Below are 18,408 nucleotides of genomic sequence, written 5' to 3'. Positions count from 1 at the left end.
AAACAGGATTAATGAAATACACATCTGACCTCAAGGATAAATACAGAAGCCAAACACACACCACACTGGCACTGAAAGATCACTCGAAAGCTGTGTGAGACAAACAAGCTGTAGACAAGAAGCTGATGCTACTTACCCCTTCAAAGAGTACAGGCCACACAAGCAGAAAAAACAGAATCTGCTGGAAGGAAGCAGCGGTGCCACTCAAGCTTCAACGTGGAGATCCGCTCCAACCCATGCTCCTAGCTTCTTGTGTCTGACCGCCAGTTACCAAAAGGCTGCTAGGTTTTGAATAGCTGCTCGCTCAGGTGTGGTCCACAAAACAAGCAAAGACCAGAAAAGGGTAACTAGAAACACAGAACATCTGCTTACCTAAACATTTGACCTCCCCAACAGCATAGGCAGAGGCTGCTCTGGGTTTGTTGGTAACAAGTGCAAGTTCTCCAAAATACTGCCCTCTGTGACACCGGGCAATCTCCACTTCTTGGTTAGCTTCTTTACTTGTCATAGTCTGTCAAATGGTACATTTTAATTATTTGCATACAGTTCTGTCTTTGTATAAGGCTGCAGTTAATCCCAGATATCTTACAGATGTGCAACAGCTCATTGGTTTAAGGCTTTTAAACTAGCAAGTCCCAAACATTCTGCTCTGTACTGGCAGAACCTTAACAGCTTGTTCAGTTAGAAGTTTGATAAGAAAAGCGTATGCCAGCCCACATGTTGTGAGATTGACAGATATTTACTGTTACAGCTTTGGGAACTGCTACTATATTAGCCTAACACAGGTTTGATCATGCACAACATGTTGTTCCCTAAGGCTGCTTCAGACCGTACAGAGATCTGTTCAAATGCCAAAGTCTAGTTATAAAGTCTAGACATAATAGACCCCAGGTTTTGTAAGGTGCAGTTTGCTATAATCCTAGGAAAAAAATTCATCTCCACCCTTAAGGCCAGAGAGAGTAGATCAGGTTAGTTTGCAGAGGAGCAGATACAAGCAAAAGACTTGCCAGCTTTAGTAAAGGGACTTCTGGCCTCTTAGAACAGGTGTGGGGATTTACAACCTACATCACACGAGTGATGATGATAAATATCATAAAATACTATCTTAAAATAAGTCAGGGTAGGCTTTTTCACACCACTTGTATTAATCAAATCCAGGATTGACCTAAAGCCTAATCATCCAATTTGAACTCACCTTGCTTTTAATCAAGATTTTTACTTCACCAGATTCTACAATGTAAAAACAATCTGCTTTATCGCCCTGTGAAGAGGAAAAGGTAAAACAAATTATTTTTTAGTTTACTGTAAAAGTATGTGTAAGTGGTATTAAAGCACTCACTCTGAACTAGGCCTTGTGCAAAAAGCTGCTGGAATTGACAAACACTCAAAGTCTTAACACTGAAAGGTGACTGGTTAGGTAATATGCTAGAGTAACCCACAGGGGAAGGAACTAGTAGTACACATCATGCAGTGAGAGGGCAGGTGGAAAGGAAAAAGCAAAAGGAGATTGACAATATATAACAAAATCACTTAAATGCAAATCTTCTGATTCTGATGGAAGTATCCCATGGTTAGTGAAACTAAGCAGGGCCTAAGATTTCCAGAAGCAAGTTTTAATAAAACACCGATTTAGTGACCGCATTTCTAGATGTCAGTAGGAAGAAGGACTGATTAAACTAAGTACGAGCTCAGTCAATCCAGGGTAAAATAGTGGGAGACCAGCAGAACCCAGAATAGTTGTATTTGGGGAGCATGAACATAGATTGCAGACCTTCAACAGATCGTCATTTACACCTGCTCTGGAGACCTCTGCCAGGACTTAATATTTTTAAAGTTTTAGTTATGACAGAGAGGAGTTTCCCTCTCTGTGGCAGCCCCTGTGGGCGTGGTATAGGACTGGAAGTCAGAGCGGAGAGCTGGCACATGCCTCCTGCTGTGAATCAGAAGCAAAGGGACTAAAGGTTTCACAGAGACACAGTCTGAATAAGGAACTGATAAAGGAATGGAAGCAGCTCAGCAAAAAAGAAAAAAACCCAAACAATTGTGAAACAGTGTGAGGAGAGAGATAAATCTGACATTACGTCAAGTGGGCAAGGAGAGTATGAGTGTGATGGGGAGGATAGAGAGAGATGATTATGACTTGAGTATGAAACATGGGCTGGGATAAGATGATGCAAGATTTAAACATGGAGTTACAGAAGAAATTAGGCCCTTAGCTAAGCTTCCAGGGGATGGTCATAGACCATCGAGCACAAAGCCTTTCATTCACTGTTGCCATCTATCACAACATGAATAATGCACTCGGCACACTTCTGAAAGAGTAAGTACTGAAAGAGCATTTTATTTTTTTTTAAAGGAATTAAAACAAACTGAGCGGGAAACAACCTCGTAACATAGGCACTAACAATTTTCAAGTGCTTTAAAGCATACTGCCCTTAACTGAAGGGTCAAATTCCAGAAAGATCATTAAAATGTAAAATTACCCACAAGAGAAAAGGGGTTCATAGTATCGATGCAACTGCTGTAATGTAAGAGCTATCACATCTTTTACAAGCATAAAATTTCATCATCTTTAGCAGCGTATTACCATCACCCAGACCTATCCAGACTATTAATCTTCCTTTTAAAGGTAATTACATCCTTGTCCTTAATTCAGTTATTACAAAAGATTAAAACCAACTGCATAATTGGATCACTGATTGCATGGGTTCCCAGTTTTGAGACTGATTTATAAACTTTGATTTTGCTGACAGTTCAGTTTTCTCAGGGTCTTAAGCAACAAGATTTAACTTACAAAATTGAGGGTATTTTTGGAAAGAAGTAATTTGGCAGTATTTGGTTATCAGCAAATTAAGGTTTCCTACATTCAGAGTTATCTGACATTCAAGGCAATTAAAATTAATTATTCAAGACATTATCAAGGAGTCATATTCTGTTTATAAAAGCAGACAACAGTTGTGATCAAAACCTGCAACTTCATGTAAGCCAAGGACTTTCTTGCATTAAATTCTACTTGAACTGGAGCACTTTTGCAACAAACAAAGCAACCCCAAGCTAAACTTGATGCAAAATTCCAGTGTTTCATCAGCAACAGTGTTCCAAAAAGTTATTTGTGTCACAGCCAAAAAAATCCCCCAGCTTTAGCTTGAGTTTGTCCAGCTTCATGTTCCACCACTCTAGCCTTAATCTTACTACAGCAGACAAAACATATACCAACAACTAAAGGCTGTCTATTGAAGCTAGACCACTCCACCATTGAAATACTCCTTTTAAGAGCATCAGGAAAAACAGTGGTTTTAATTAACCCCAGTAGTTTCTTAGAATAGTTAACTGAGTTGGGTCTAACTAGTAAAATACTCCAAACGACATCATTTAGTTTCATCCAAATCATACTCCTGTTGAATTGTTTGGTTTCGTTGTTTAGTTAGACCTAGGAATTAGAGATGACTTCGCTACATGCTTGTGACTCTACATGCTTTAATCTGGCCTTAGGTGCCTATGAAAAGTCTAGCTGGGGGCTTTCATGGAAAATTGCATAGACAGACATTTAATTTCAGCTTCTTAAGGCATACTCTTCTTGAAACCTTGCAAAGACCATTTATTAAAAACAAACAGATGAGAGAAGAAAAACCCAGTAGTAGTAAAATAAAGTAGTAGAATAAATTTGTAGCAAAAGACATACTGGCCATTCCCCACCATTCAAGAAGTGGTTAAATAAATTGGAAATATTAAAAGAGTAAGTGATGTCAATTGGTCCAAGTAATAGGATTCTTCTATAAGTCAATTCCAAAAAGGAAAAAAGAAGCAGAGAAAGGAGAATGATAAAGAGAAATTTAGTCTTCAAGTACCTGAGAAATGATACGTTCCCCATCTTGATACACCTTCTCCCCTATAACATCCACTATCTTCATTCGCTCTGATGCCTGGAACAAAGAGGAAAATTAAACATAATCATCTATCACAGTACACCTCTGGTAAACTCTGTAGCCCTGAAATGAAGAGGCATTCAGTAGACACACAAACATGCAGTATCTGGGTATTGAAAAAAACAACCCCTACAATGACATTGTACTGCACCACAGCTTTCAAGACTAGCATCATCAGTAGGAAAATAAAATTGTCTGGTGTCCCATCCATGCGCTTTTCTCACCCCCAAAGTTAACAGATAACTGATTTGGCTGGTTTAGACCAAAAATGGAAAAAGAAATAAATCAGTTTCTCTAAGATTCAGTTGAAATTTGAAGAAAACACTCAGAAAAATGTCATAAACTTTCTAAGAACAAATGTCAATAAGAAACACCAGTAACACATTTTCAAAGTATTTTAATCACCATATACTTGAATATGTGGGAGTGTATGAGTGTCCCAGAACTCATTCCTAGAGTGGAGAGAGGAAAGGGATATGAAAAGGATACTGGCCCTAAATTGTAAGCAGGTACTGCAACAGGGTGCCCAGCAGCAAGGGTAAGAGGTACTAATCTGACACACTGAAACACACCCAAGTCTTTATAAACAGGGAGAAAGAACAGTTAAATTTATCTCCAATGTGCACCACTGCCCATCCAGAACACCACAGAACAATTTTATTGCTTCAGAGCAGTGTAAAAAACATATTAAAAAAGGAAGAAAATCCTGCAGTTAAAATTAATATCTTGTATGATTCAATTGTAATCCATTCATTCCACAAATGCAGCTCAACCTAGACCATGTTTGAGAAACTTAATTCTGATCCACGCATGATTCAACTGCAGTGTGTCATGCAAAAAGCTATCCACTGCTAATGAGTTATTTTTCCTATAACTTTAAATATTTATGAGTCATTTTTGTGCTCAAAAAAAGTCACATTGCTGGAACTAGTTTAAGCCAGGCACTGAGGGAGAAGGTGTTGTGCAATTTACCCGTTCCACAGCTACCAACATATGTCCAAAATAATATGTATCAGAGGTTGCTATTCACACCTAATGACACTTTGCAATTTTGTAATCTTGTCTCAAAGGGATTAAAAGCTCTTCTCAAATACTAAAGATTAATGCTGAAAAATATCCTTATGATGAGAAAACAAACGGCAAGTTACGGTGTAAGGCACAGACAGACACATACTAATTTCAGAGCAGTTTGGCATGGTTCCAAGAGCCCTCTGAAGATCCAGGCTGAATCAATAGCTTAGAAGTGACAATTTAGATATTGTTCCTAAAGTCATGCACCACACATGTCAACATGACGTCTGCCTGGTTGTTTTGTTCCCACGTAGCAGTGCTTCCCTTTAGCCTATTAGTTTACCTCCTGAGTACCGGTTAAGGTTAAAGCAAGACCTACTGCGGCCCACATCTTTGTCTCAAATTTAAAATCATTCATGGCTGATAAAGGCCAAATATCCCAGTGATTGTATCATTACTTCAGTATCACACCCTCAAAGGGAACCACAGCCCTGAGTTCTAATTTTCACTTTAATACCTGTTCTGACACATTTAGAGATGTTTTTTGTTTTGTGATTCATTTTTTTTAATCTTTACACAGACCGAGATAAAAAACAGCAAATTGCTCACTGTGAACAAAGGATATGAAAAAAAACCAAACAGTGTACAACTTCAACAATGCAAATTACAATAAACGTGATACCAAAGCAGCTCTTAAAATTTTGTTCTAAGCAAAAATGACACAGATTTCTGATATAGCAGAAACACTGACTGTGGAGCTAATGCTAATGCATGAATTTGATGCGGATGTCAGAGAGGCTTTACCTCCAAGGATTTAAGAAGGGGCACAGACTCAATAAATAATTCATATGTCTTCCTCTTCTTTGCGTTGTTTTTCAATATAATTCTTCTGAATGTCACTCGATCCTGCAAGAAACAGCACAGAGAAATACATTATTCCTCTCGACTACAATGCTCCCTGTTTAAAGAACTGACAAACATGAACTAGTATTTGCAACAAACACTGGGTTTGAGCAGCTAGCTGTTAAAATGATACCATGTCCATCACAATGGGGATCGTAACAGCTCTTATGAGAGTACTTGCTGCAATAACAAATTGAAAAACAGGGAGCTGTAAGACCTGGTCCTTCTCAGATAAGCATTTAAGAATTCCATTTTTAGTCTATCTTGTACTGTTTTTCCAGGTAGCGTTTTTGGGGTTTGTCTGACTGTTTATTAATGTATCCTTCATGTTTCCACATACAATAAAGAAGTTATGCTCTTCCTCCTGAACCCATTTGGAAATTGGCATTTCCAACACTTATTTGTTAAGGCAACAGCAGTATTAAGTCCAAATTGGATTCTTCTCTACTTGAGTCACAGATGTCAAAAATAATTTGGAATTTATACTGGTCTTAAGGAGATCAGGAACAGAGTATCAAACAGCAACAGGCTTGATTCATTCCTCCACCTTCTAGGATCCAAGAGGCAGATTTTGTAACGACTACTTCCTAACTGCCAGCTTGTACCATAAACACCTTCCTGATGGAAAAATTGTTTGGTTTGTTTTTGAAGCCCAAGTATGGGACAAGATTCCCACCCCTTCCTGCTCTGATCTTTTCCCCAGGCAGCAGGTAGCAATGTGCAGGCTCCGTGGCCACAGGGCGGCACTACGTGCCCGAGTGAAGGCAAGCTCGCCCAGCTAACCACAGCTCCTGCCTCAGGACCTGCAATGGCAGACATATTTGAGAGTTGACTGTCAGAGATCTTAGCAAAATGCTTTTTTTTTTTCCCCACACAGAAAAGGCAGGGCTCAACTACTGGCAAACAGCGATGAGAAAGGCCACAAGAGGGCTGAAACTGAACAGCATGTCCGGGTTAAGCAGAAGGGCAATTGCCCACCGGGTATTTTTGTTAGCATTTGCATTACAATAATGCCCATGGTCCCTGTTAGGATCAGCACTAAATTATGAACGGAGTGAGAGTTGTAGAGTTTACCTTGCACAACATGAGGCCGTAAGTGTAAAAATCAAAAACAAAAAGGCAGAGGAAAGGTGCAGAAATTCGGCTAGGAAAATGGTACAAAAAAAAAAAAAAAAGAGAATCTTTTAAGCTTACACGTACCACAATTAGCAGAAACATCCAGTCCTGAGAGCCATTCCTCTGGATCTCATTTTCTGAAAACATCAACTGATACCTTAGCAGCGAGCAACATTGTGAGGTAAAGAGATATTTCCAAGAAAGTGAACGGTTTTATGGGATGCAGGCTGAAAATACTTGTCACTTGAAACAATGATGATACAGGTGACACTAGTGACATATAAAAGTTGAAGGAGGTGAAAGATGAAGGGAAGAATGGTATTACTGTTACCCAAAGAAGAACAAGTGTTGATAAAGCATGGGGGAACTTGTTTTGGTGTTTGCTGTGTTTTGTTTGTTTGTTTTTAAAGACATTCTTCAGTGGCAGAAGTCTCTTCAAACGTACATGTTTGGAGGACCAGAAAGGTGCAGAAGAAGGTCAGGGTAATTGTAAAAGCGTTAAAAAAAAAAATCAGAATTCATTTGTTTGAGAGTATCAGTGAGGGAGGAGAAGCAGCAGTATTTGAACAACAAAGGCAGAGCAGTGAAGGAAGTGTGTGTGATCATGAGGTTTTCCCCAGACAGGTTCAGTAGCAAAGGCTGAAGATATTTCTCTGTTGCAGAAGAGACCCACGTTTGATAACTGCTTTGTGCCTGAGCCTTCCAGGCTTTTGTTGGCCTAAGTCTGCAATGCAGCAGGAGTAATCCACATTTCCTAAACTGCAGATAACCCATCAGCTTTAGCAATGACTTCTGCAGACTAATAAAAATATGTTTAAATTACATCAGGCACAAAATAGTGCAATAAAACATAGCAACGACAGAATAACTGGAAGAAATAACCGAAGTTTTAGGCAGGAAATGCAGCCTTAGTTACAAAATATCTACAGGACAGATGACTAGCAAGAGGTCCCTCTTCAACTACACCTCGCTAATTAAGTGAATGAATCACAGAAAAAACAACCCCCAAATTAACCCAATTTGTGCAGTGCTTTTTAAAGCCAAACCGGAACAAAGAACCATCTTCTCATTTTCTTCCTTTTATGAATGAGCTCAGTTTGTAGGTAGTTGCTTTGTTCTATCTTGTTCAAGAAAGTAGATTCTGACATTACTCCCCGGTTGATTTACCAAAATCTTTTCTTTCAGCTCACAATGAAACGGGAAGTCAGAAGTCAGTTTTCCCAGCAAGTGCATAGATTGCATAAGCATGCCGCGTGTAGCAGCTTATCAGTCCTATAATCAGGGTCACAACACATGGTCAACCCCCAGCGATAGTTGCCGAGGAGCCCAGCGCACACAGCATACAACCCTTCTGGATTCAAAGGCTTCATTGATCACACAATCCACTTACTATGTGAGCCCTCACAGATGAGTAAGGGGGCACTGTGAAAATAACCCTATCCAAATAGTACAGAGACAAAAACTAAAAAAGGAAACTAGTGTCTACAGCTTCACATTCAACACTGCTGGGCTAGAGACAAAGCAACAGCATCATTTAGTTTGGTATCTCATAGGTCATGCTGACCTGAGAACCTCTTCCAGGGTAACATAAAGGGACCAGAAACATCATGACAGTTTATTTTGAAGGTAAACAAAGCTTTGGGCAGTTTTGCTAGCTCTTGAGGATGTCAGTGATTTGAAGAAGATATTTAACACCTTCCCATTCCCCTTAAAGCAGACAAAATGGTAGGAAAGGGTGTTGAAAATAAAGAACATCATTTAGATACCATTTCCGCCTCCCATAAAATATGTCCGTTAACGTCTCCACTGTCCTCTGCAGGATGAAAACAAAACCAGGGTTTGTTTCCCTAACAAAAGCCATGATTACAGCAAATGCAGAATAATAAAGGAACAGATATAACTAGTGATATAATTTTTACAGACAAGTTGTTCTAGAAAGGTGGCCAAAAAGACTTGCACAATGGATCTCTTATGCCAGGAGGTGAGATAACAGATCATGATAAAATAGCTATTAGCACAAGGAGTACATACCAAGAGAAGCACTGGATACGGTGAGTTAGTGTTTAAAATATTATGCAGATGAGAGCAATTTCCTTTCCTTACCAGTCCCCAGAGGGCTCCTTCTGTTGTGGCAACAATGGTGGCAGCTCTCGGAGTGTTGTACATCAACGCCAGTTCCCCAAAACTGCCATGATTGTCATAGCGGCCCACACAGCGTGACTGGTTGTCCTTTGCTACAACAATATCATACAATCCCCTGGAAAACAAAGGAGTAGATGCTTTTTAGTACACATTTTAATTCCCTTTCTTCCAGTTACAGCTCACTTGGAGAAAAGGAAAGCTCTCTAAACTACTGACTTCTAGCCAGGATCTCTGAACAGATCAAGAGGAAAGTGTTCAAGTACCAGAAGCCTCCTGGCACGTTGTTGATAGGGAGCTGTAACCTGTTTAAGCTGGAAAGGCCTCCTCACCCTGCTCTTTAAGAGGCACGCTTCCTACATTATAATGAAGTTAAGGAAACAGTATCCCAGAATTTACTAAGAATCAAAGGACTACTCTAATGAAGATGCAGGTACAAGTTCCGCGAGTCAAAGCTCAAGACACAAATCTGGATCAAGAAGAAACAGGCTGTACACAGAAAGGTAGCCCTTAGAAATCGAACAAGAGTCTCTAATGCCCTCAGGATTCTCTTATGCTTGGGGCGTTAAAAAAGTAATTTAAAAAGATAGCTTGACCAGGCTTGATTATTTCTTGGCTATGGCAGCACAGATCATTCAGGGACTAGACACCGGCCTAAGAGACTTTTACAAAATATACCATGCCCTGGAGAAAAGCAGGTAGGGAACACCTTCCTGGCTTTAAGCAGCTGAACACACATAATTTCCCCCAGGAGTTTAGATCTTTGTCAGAAGGAATGGTATTATCTCCCAGAACATCATTAGGCACATTAGGGGAGGGAAAAAAAAGAAAATCAACAGAAATGGCATAGTAAACAAGTATGGGAACAGGCTCGTTGGTGAGACCTGCCTAGTATTAGCAGCAGATGGTCTTTCAGGATTGCTGATGGACAGCCCTGGGTTTGTTAGAGTTATCTTTGAACACTGCTGCATCTAAAAAATAAAAATAAATAAATTTTTAAAAAGTACTACAGGACAGCTTTATGCCAACTTCATTTATAGGAGATTCCACAAAGTGGACATTACATGCATCAAACAATTAAAATACATCAAAGTCAGGAAGCTTTGCACAATGACTTGAGGGTCTACTGTATTAAAGCCTTTCAGATCCAGAGAAAAGTTTGATCTAGAAGAGCCATTTGTGAGCACCTGAAGCAAAATGCAACAACTTCTTCCCATCCCTCAGTCTGAAAGTCACTCACTAGTGCCACTTATTTCCAAATCACTATAGCCACATAACCTTCAGTTCAGCATTCAGATGTCCATGGCCCAAGGACTAAATTGGTAAGGCACCACTGGGTGACCTTGGCTCAGATTTATTGAGAAAACCGTTGCCAAGCTGTGAGACAGTCTGTGAGCTAAAGCCCTGCAAGATAAGAATAAAAACACAGACTGAAGTGTAATTGTTGAGATGGTAATTGTTAGGAGCTCAAGGACTCAAAAGAAAAATACTGACATTAAAAAATATAAAACCCCAAGGAAAACAAAAAGTAGAAGGCAGCAACTCAGCAAGATTGTGGATCAGCCGGTTCCAAGAGGCAGAGGCCAATGCTGCCCCTCCTGACTTATGACTGCTCAATCAGCAGAGACTCATCAGGTGCCTCCTCAGCAGCGATGAGCATACTGATGTGATGAACACATTTGTCCGAGCACTCCCTTCCATGCAGTAAGCACTACATAGCTGCTGCATCCTCAGGTTGCATCTGTCCTGCCTGGTGTCTCTCTGCGCACAGTAAAAGATGCTCAGACAAAAGTGATCTGATAAGGAAGTATTACAACCAGAAGACTTTGAGGAAAAAGAGACCTGTGCCAGAAAGCCTGTTTTGCTAGACAAGAAGCTAAAGAGTTACACTGGCAACACAAAGTCACTGTTCATTCAGGCAGTGAGGAGAAGAAACTAATTCTCAGGGATATTTAGGCATTAATGGGTTATCTCAGAGTAACTAGACATGCCTACTGATGCTTTGAAAGAGCCAGAGTCCTCTGAACTTGCACTTGCAGGCAAGTGGAAATATTGTCGCTTTCCATAAGCACCAATATCCTGCTATTCTTTTGCATGAAAAAATGAGGAGGTAGGAGGTGGAGGAGGACTGGAAAGGGAGAGTGGGACAGAAAACTGTAGATTTCTTTCTAATAACTGAATAGCCAGCATAAGAGTTGCAGCCGAGTTGGTGTTTACAGCAAAGGCTGGTATGCTCTATTGGTAGACAACACTGAATTTAACTTCCCTCGCTGTATAGCCTTTCTGCCACATACTTTTGGCAACATATTTATGTTACTGGCATATTATACCCCGAGAGTAAAACAAAACAAAAAACTTATAAACCTGAAGTCTTCCAACCCAGTTATCTCTTGACAGAAAAAAAAAATCATGGAATAGCATTATATCTGTAGAACACAGACCATAAAAACATTTACCTGAATATCAAAAGATAAGGCTCCATTTCACTACTTTGTTTTAGGTTAAAACTCATAGCAGGAAAAGCTTTTTAGTAACCAACAGGTTAAGAGCCTTACACAGAAACAAATTATAATAGGCTGATGTTATCTAACATTTTTGAGAGTTTAAGTTTCCTCAAGATTAGGAACCACTGCTGTACATACATCTCGTCTTTGCAGAGCTGGTGGCTCTGGCTCCCACAAGTTCTGATGGAACTCTCTTCTGGGACAGCCTGATCTCCCCAGTGAACACAGCAAGAGGAGGAACTTGTCTTATCTAGCCAAAGACATGAGATCGGTCTGAGGCAGAGCGGTCGAGGGAGATAACTGAGTGTAGAAATGGAGCACTGGTTTAGGCTAATGGGATGGTATGGCAAAGCGCAGGGGATCAGGCATATGGTCAGAATACAATTGAGGTAGCCTTATGTTCTGTAATTCCACTAATCAGAGAAGGGGATGTCCTTAAAATGAACAAGGATCATTTAAAATGAATAATTTCTAACCTAGAAATTATTTTCCCTGAACACAGCATAAATGACAATTCAAATTCACATTTTCTTGAAAAACTGCCTTGAAAGCATTTAATACAATATTAATGGTGCTGTTATTTCACTGATAAGGAAGATAACAGTGCGTCAAAAAAGTAGTTTGCTAAGATCGTGTTCCAACAGACATTTATAATTCATCGTAATATTCTGTTTAATATTACAGTTTTACAGGAAAAAATAAATCTGTGTTCTTAATTCTTCTTCAGATATGGCAATTAGAAGTAACATTGGCCAGAAATTCTTGCAAAAGGGTAAAAGATACTCAAAATGTGCATGCATACACATATCTATTATATCCCTGTTGCACACATACATGATCTACAAAATTATCATGTGAATTTGCTTGATATGAGAAATTGCAAAATGGCACCTTAAACTCTGCAAATACAAATCACATGACCAACAGAAGCAAAGTAACCACAAGTCTCTGTAAAGTCAGGGATCAAAACTAATTGGACAAAGTCCAAGTTGTTCCATGGTAGCCACTACCATGGATTTTCATTTCCTGTATTCTCCTTCCCCAAAATAACCTCCTACCCCTTCCCTTACCATATGGTTTCTTCTGCTGCTTTTCCCCCCCTCCTTTCTTCAGAAAACACACATCCTGGTCTAGAGACAGCATGTAATATGGCTAGGTTTAAGCTATGCATGTGCTGATGGGCACAAAAGCTAAGCTGAACAAATCATAGGCAAGCTCATGCTGCAGCCCTTCCCTCAGAGAAAGTGGTATTTGAGTTTTTACGCAGTTACACAGAATGTGTTAAAACCCAGCAGGTTTGAAATGTCTGCCCGTGTCAAATATGATTGTCCCTGAACAAATGATCCAAAAGTCAATGGGGGCCGAAAGGGGAAAAATGGAAAGATCAAAGGAAGAGGCAATGACCGCAAAAAGTAAATTTCCTTCAGAAACTCTCCTGCAGTAAGCATTCCCTGCCATTTCTAAGAAACTGAAAAGAAACTGAAAAGAAACATACTCTACATTTCAAAGGCACAGCTGCTTACCGCTCAACGACATAGAAGTTGTCTCCATCATCACCTTGGTCAATCACATGTTCCTGAGGTTTCACTTTCCTCTCAAACATAGCATCAAGGACCTGAGACAGCTGCTCCTAGAAAACAAACAGGAGAAGAAAAAAAAAATCAAAAATCTCTCAGAAAATACACCTTAGCATTATTGCCGTACAAGGATGAGTCCATTTGACTTGATCTGGATATAGAAGTGCAACATGCATTGCATTATTTTTACAGTATGCAAATACAAGTAATACTGATACTAATGGAAATCAATATTTAATAAGTACCTCACTTGTTTCCAGCTTATATTAATATAAGTTCAATAATGCAGAGAAACATAGGTACTTCCATTACAGAAGAGCTATTATCTCAAATTTATGTCCAAATAGCTTAACATGCATACCATTTCAGTTCCAAAGCACACATGTACAGCAAGCTCTCACTTGGTATAATCTGACACAGCTTCACTGCAATGGATACACATTGATTTATGTCAACAGTACATATACTTCATGATACATATGTATGTCTAGAAACTGCACCACAATTTATTAGTAACTTATTTGCACTGTCATCATCTAAGAGCCCCAGGCATGATCAGGACTGTACAGAGTTATTTCCCTAGATAGTCTGGGTCTTAGAGAACCTGTAATTCCGGCACAAGACAAGATCAGATAGGTACCAATGAGAAGCACGTACAGAAAATGGGTTAATGCTGGTCTGCACAGCAGGTTCAAGCTAGGTTTCTCTGATGAGCCACGACTAAACATTTTTGTAGGCAGCACAGCCAGGGAAGCTGTGAAAGCCAAAAGAGATGATGCCATATAAATACCTTGCCTCAATCCTGAGCTGCTTTGCCATCTTTGTTATTCCAAAGTCCATTAACAATGGACTTTCATTGCATTTTCAATGGGCAGATGTTCAAAAGTTGAAGATGTAGATCACAGCTGAGTTTCTAAAAATATACCGCATGAACACGCAAACTAGTCTTTATGCTGCTAGATACACTTGAAATATTTACTGCGCTCCTTAAGTTGAGGATAATCATTGCAGCATCTGTAGGCACCACTATATTGAAAATATTGCCTATCTTTCCACTAGAATCCTATTTTCTTGTCTTTAAAAACTCTCCCGGTATTTAAACTAATCAAACAATCATTGCATGAAAGCCATTTATTTCAACCACATATTTCACAGCATGCATTTAAGTAACAGTTGTCAGAAAACAAGCAACACATTTTAAAAAGCTTTTTAAAAATACTGTAACTCAACAATGCTTTATTTGGAGGATAAACAGGCAAAGACTTACATCTTAAGTAACAAAAACCCTGAGCTCTTCTATCAACAAAAAGACAAGCTTTGTCAGATTCCTGAACTGTAAAAAACTCTCTTGGATTAAATATGGGTACTGAGTATGCTCAGGGGCCTTGCTGGTAATGGTAATAGTCATTGCTCTCACCCAGTACAAAATTCAGTTGTAACTAGGAGTCTACAAACTCATTTATGAGACACCATGGAGCCTACGCACTATACATCACACAGAGCTTTTAACAGGAGAGAAGTTATCTACTCCCTCAGCACTTTATATTGAAACATAAATCAAGTTTATCATCAGAGATGCTCAAAACCTCAGGGTTAAACTCTGTGACAAGCTGAATTGATTTTAGTCCAAAGTTCAACGTGAACCTTGCTAGAAGTGATCTACAGGACGCTGACTCCCTTGTGTTTGATGCAAGTATTACAGCAACTATTAACGCAAGTTCAAAACATTCAAAAGGGCTGTTGAGTCACTGGGCCAAAATTCAGCACAGTTCACCTAAATGCAACCAGTGGAAAAGGGATGAATTTGGCCAGGACATTTGAGTCATACAGTCATATTTAATCCTTATACAGTTTTGTTTGCTTGTATTTAGCAGTTTTACATGACACACTTTAGAGGTTAAGAGGCAAAAGAACCTATTCTGAGCCTTAATTTGAAAGCGTTCCTCACAATTATTAAAGAACAATGAACACTGAGCAAAAGGAGCAGCCATGTATTCTGCCTTTCAGTGGGTATTCTACAGCCAGCCTTCCAAAACAGTCAGATTATACAGAGGGAGTTAAGAGTGCTATCTTAAAGACTCAGGCTTAAACAGTTGCAGTTAAGATATTTTCCATTACTTCTCTCCTCAGCTACTTAGAAAGCTTTTCCCAAGTAGTAGTATTTTTCCAAGCCCACTTTCTCAGCTCAAATTTGTTTTTCAAAAAGTCATCTTTGACTATAAATGGGTTATTAATTTTTGCTTCTGGGTGATTTTGCTGGAAGCTAAAAAGTTGGCTTACTCAATTCGAATGGTGATCACATTTTGTACATACCCCTTGAGCTGCTGAATGTTATTAAATGTTTGATTTTTTACTGCACGTAATCAGGTTACTTGCAAAAGGAACCTTTAAAATATCTGAAGTAAATATGCTTAATGACAACAGGAATCCCAGAACAGTGAAAGGCCAGTCTCGGAAAGGACACCATTCAAGGAATCTTTTTGACAGCACATCAGTTCCTCAAGTCTGCTGCAATCAAAAGCTTTCAACAATTATTTTGAGAATGCAGTTCAATGACTCGCAGGGTTTGTACAGCAACCAAGAACTGGGAGAAGTTCCTGGCTTTCAGTGAAAGCTGAGCAGCTTTTCTGAAACCATAAGCTATCACATCCATCCTTTCCGTTTTCACAGAAACACCAGACCAGGGATGAGACGCATTTATTCTATGGCCTCTCAGAGGCTGGATTAGAGGATCTCCAAAGGTCTGTTCCTGAACTATCCTATGATCCTCATTAAAAAAATTCATACCAATTAAGATTACTAAGTGCAAGCAATGGAGACACTCATCATTAAAATTCAATGCAATGAGTAATTAATAACCAATTTCAGCAATAAAAGTAAGACAAGTAAGAATAGGAACAACCTAAAAACATTACTTTACATTCATTTACAGAAAATTTACTGACATATTGGCATTTAAAAAAAAGGCACAGCAATCTGAAGTCATGCAAATGTGGATAGTGTTCAATAGCACAATTGTGTAAGTAACTTCTTTTTTTAATTGCCAAAAAAATTATTAACTGTTTCCTAGGGAAAAGGAAATCAGGTGTAATGGTACCCAACAACATAAGCAACAGAATTACAACCACAAACAAACAAAAAAGAACACCCCAAAACAAACAAACAAAAAACAACTTCAAAACTTTTCTCTAACAGAAAAACAATTGAATTTGCAGGGAAAGGGATCTAACTGACAATTTGACATGTTTGTTCACATTGTTCATTGATTGTTGATCTCCAAACACATGTCCCAGTCCAGCTTGCATATAATTAACAATTCACGAACTATCACAGTGCAAACAAGTGTCAGGACTGTTAGATCAAGCTACTACCTGTACCTACAAACCATCAATTCCAGTTAAGATTTCCTTAAAATGATATTACCTGATCTAGGTTTTTGAAGAGCAGGATATCTTTACATGCTTCCTGCAGTCTGCATCGCTGTTCATCAGTTTTTGGATGAACTACCTTTAAAACAAAGTAAACCAAAACTGTCATGACTACAAAGAAATAGAAACAGACTGAACCTTCGCTTCAGAGTAAAAAAACAGAACACAATTTAAGAGTGTCAAAGTATACAGTTCTTTTTTGTTATTTGCATAAACAGTATTTATATATAAACATAGAATGCAAGACAGAATGAAAGAGAGAGACATAAGCAATGTATTATGCTGACAATTAACACAATGCAAAATAAGAGTCAAAACAGACAAGTAGAGGGATGCCTTTTCTTTGCCCTTCCCTTTTAACCCAGCCACAGATACAGTCAAGGCTTGAGCATTTGGTATAGAGGAAAAAGTTATCAGTTTTCTTTCTAAACTCTGACTTATTGTTAGCATACAGGTAGTTTATAAGATTTATACGATACATATGTATCTCAGCCCATTAACAACAGAAGTTATCTAAGAAGTGGTTTAGTTGTTATATTTTCTTTTTTCAAGTTACTTAAATAAAAGTTTTGCTGTTTGAGAGATTTTTTTGTTATTTCTTTCAAATTATAAGCATCTCATCAGGTTAAAGGAACCAACACTGTGTCATAAAAATGTTTTTATATGTGCTTGTTAGGGGCTAATTGTGAAAACATATACAAAAATATTAATTACCTCACATTTACCATGTTAACTATATTTCTGGAATAACAAGGATTCCAAAAAAAGTTACATTAATAGGCATTTCTAAAAATTCATTGTCCAAAGTTGAGCAGATCTCAGATCCTAGTTTTAAATGAAAATTGAACACTGAATCAGCAGTCAGGAAAATTAAGACTTTTGATGGAATAAACATATCCAGGTTTACAAACATTTGGATCATCAGACACACTCATAGTCTTTTTTCTTTTTACAGCATCTTATTTATGAAGTATCTTCTTTTTTAAAGAGAAATTAAATTAGACTTAGGTTTTCATTGCAGAAATGTAGTAAGCATCCTTGAGATGGAATCTGGAAATGGAACATCAGAAGTCCAGAGAGAAAACATTGACTCTCACCAGCCAGGCTATGGGATTTGCTCATATAAAAGCATCTCTAAAGAAATACAATTACAGTATCTGGACTTGCAATTCCTAGAAATTCCCAACTTTCAAAAACAATAGAACAACAGGTGGCCACAGTCTCGAAATATTTCAACAAAGTCTCTCTCCTACCCTGGCAGGACTGCTTTGACAGGAAAGGCAGTAAAAAGCATGTGAGGAATTTTAAGCACCCATAAAGAAACAGCTGTGGTAAAGCTTAACTAATTCTTCACAACAGCATGGATGCTCTAGGAATTGCCTCACAAGCCTTTAAGATAATTAAGAAAGGAAAATATCCCAAATTTTAAAGATGGTAGACTTAAGCACAGCTCTCAAGTCCTTTGAAGTAAAATTATATTAACACTACAGTGACTAAAAAGTGCATGAGACAAAGTGGCCCTAAATTTCAAAGCAATGTCACTTTGTCAATGTCAGCATACCACACAGCCTCTCAGAACAAAATGCACAAGTGCTAAGGTGACGTACAGACATCTGCCTGTCAAGCTGCAGAGAGAACCACGCATGATGCAATTCACTCATTCTTACCCTTTGTTCTGTATCTTCTTCCTCTTCATCTGGATTGAAAGCTTCAGCACAAACTTAGAAGAAAAGGAGAGAGGAAATTAGTAAAAACAAGCAAGTACATGAGAACATCAAACAAATCAAATTTAAATTCCTTTCTT

At 38.6% G+C, this 18,408-nt stretch overlaps 2 protein-coding genes across 2 annotated transcripts in view; both read right to left on the bottom strand.

The window, feature by feature from the left end:
- The window catches only part of PXK (PX domain containing serine/threonine kinase like), a 124,062-nt gene that overhangs the window by 49,240 nt on the left and 56,414 nt on the right, over positions 1-18,408 (bottom strand). The gene's annotated exons all lie outside the window — the stretch shown is intronic.
- PRKAR2A (protein kinase cAMP-dependent type II regulatory subunit alpha) overlaps positions 1-18,408 on the bottom strand; it is a 64,794-nt gene that overhangs the window by 4,350 nt on the left and 42,036 nt on the right. Inside the window, exons 3-10 of the mRNA XM_075762273.1 lie at positions 18,272-18,324; positions 16,600-16,683; positions 13,123-13,229; positions 9,060-9,213; positions 5,742-5,843; positions 3,849-3,923; positions 1,196-1,261; positions 373-511 (exon numbers count right to left, since the gene is read on the bottom strand). Of these exons, the coding sequence (XP_075618388.1) occupies positions 373-511; positions 1,196-1,261; positions 3,849-3,923; positions 5,742-5,843; positions 9,060-9,213; positions 13,123-13,229; positions 16,600-16,683; positions 18,272-18,324 (780 nt within the window). The remainder of the gene's footprint in view (positions 1-372; positions 512-1,195; positions 1,262-3,848; positions 3,924-5,741; positions 5,844-9,059; positions 9,214-13,122; positions 13,230-16,599; positions 16,684-18,271; positions 18,325-18,408) is intronic.

Source organism: Balearica regulorum, chromosome 10 (assembly GCF_011004875.1).
Source record: "Balearica regulorum gibbericeps isolate bBalReg1 chromosome 10, bBalReg1.pri, whole genome shotgun sequence".
Lineage (NCBI taxonomy): Eukaryota > Metazoa > Chordata > Aves > Gruiformes > Gruidae > Balearica > Balearica regulorum.
Note: the sequence above shows the minus strand (reverse complement) of the source record. Positions and strands in the feature narration are given on the sequence as shown.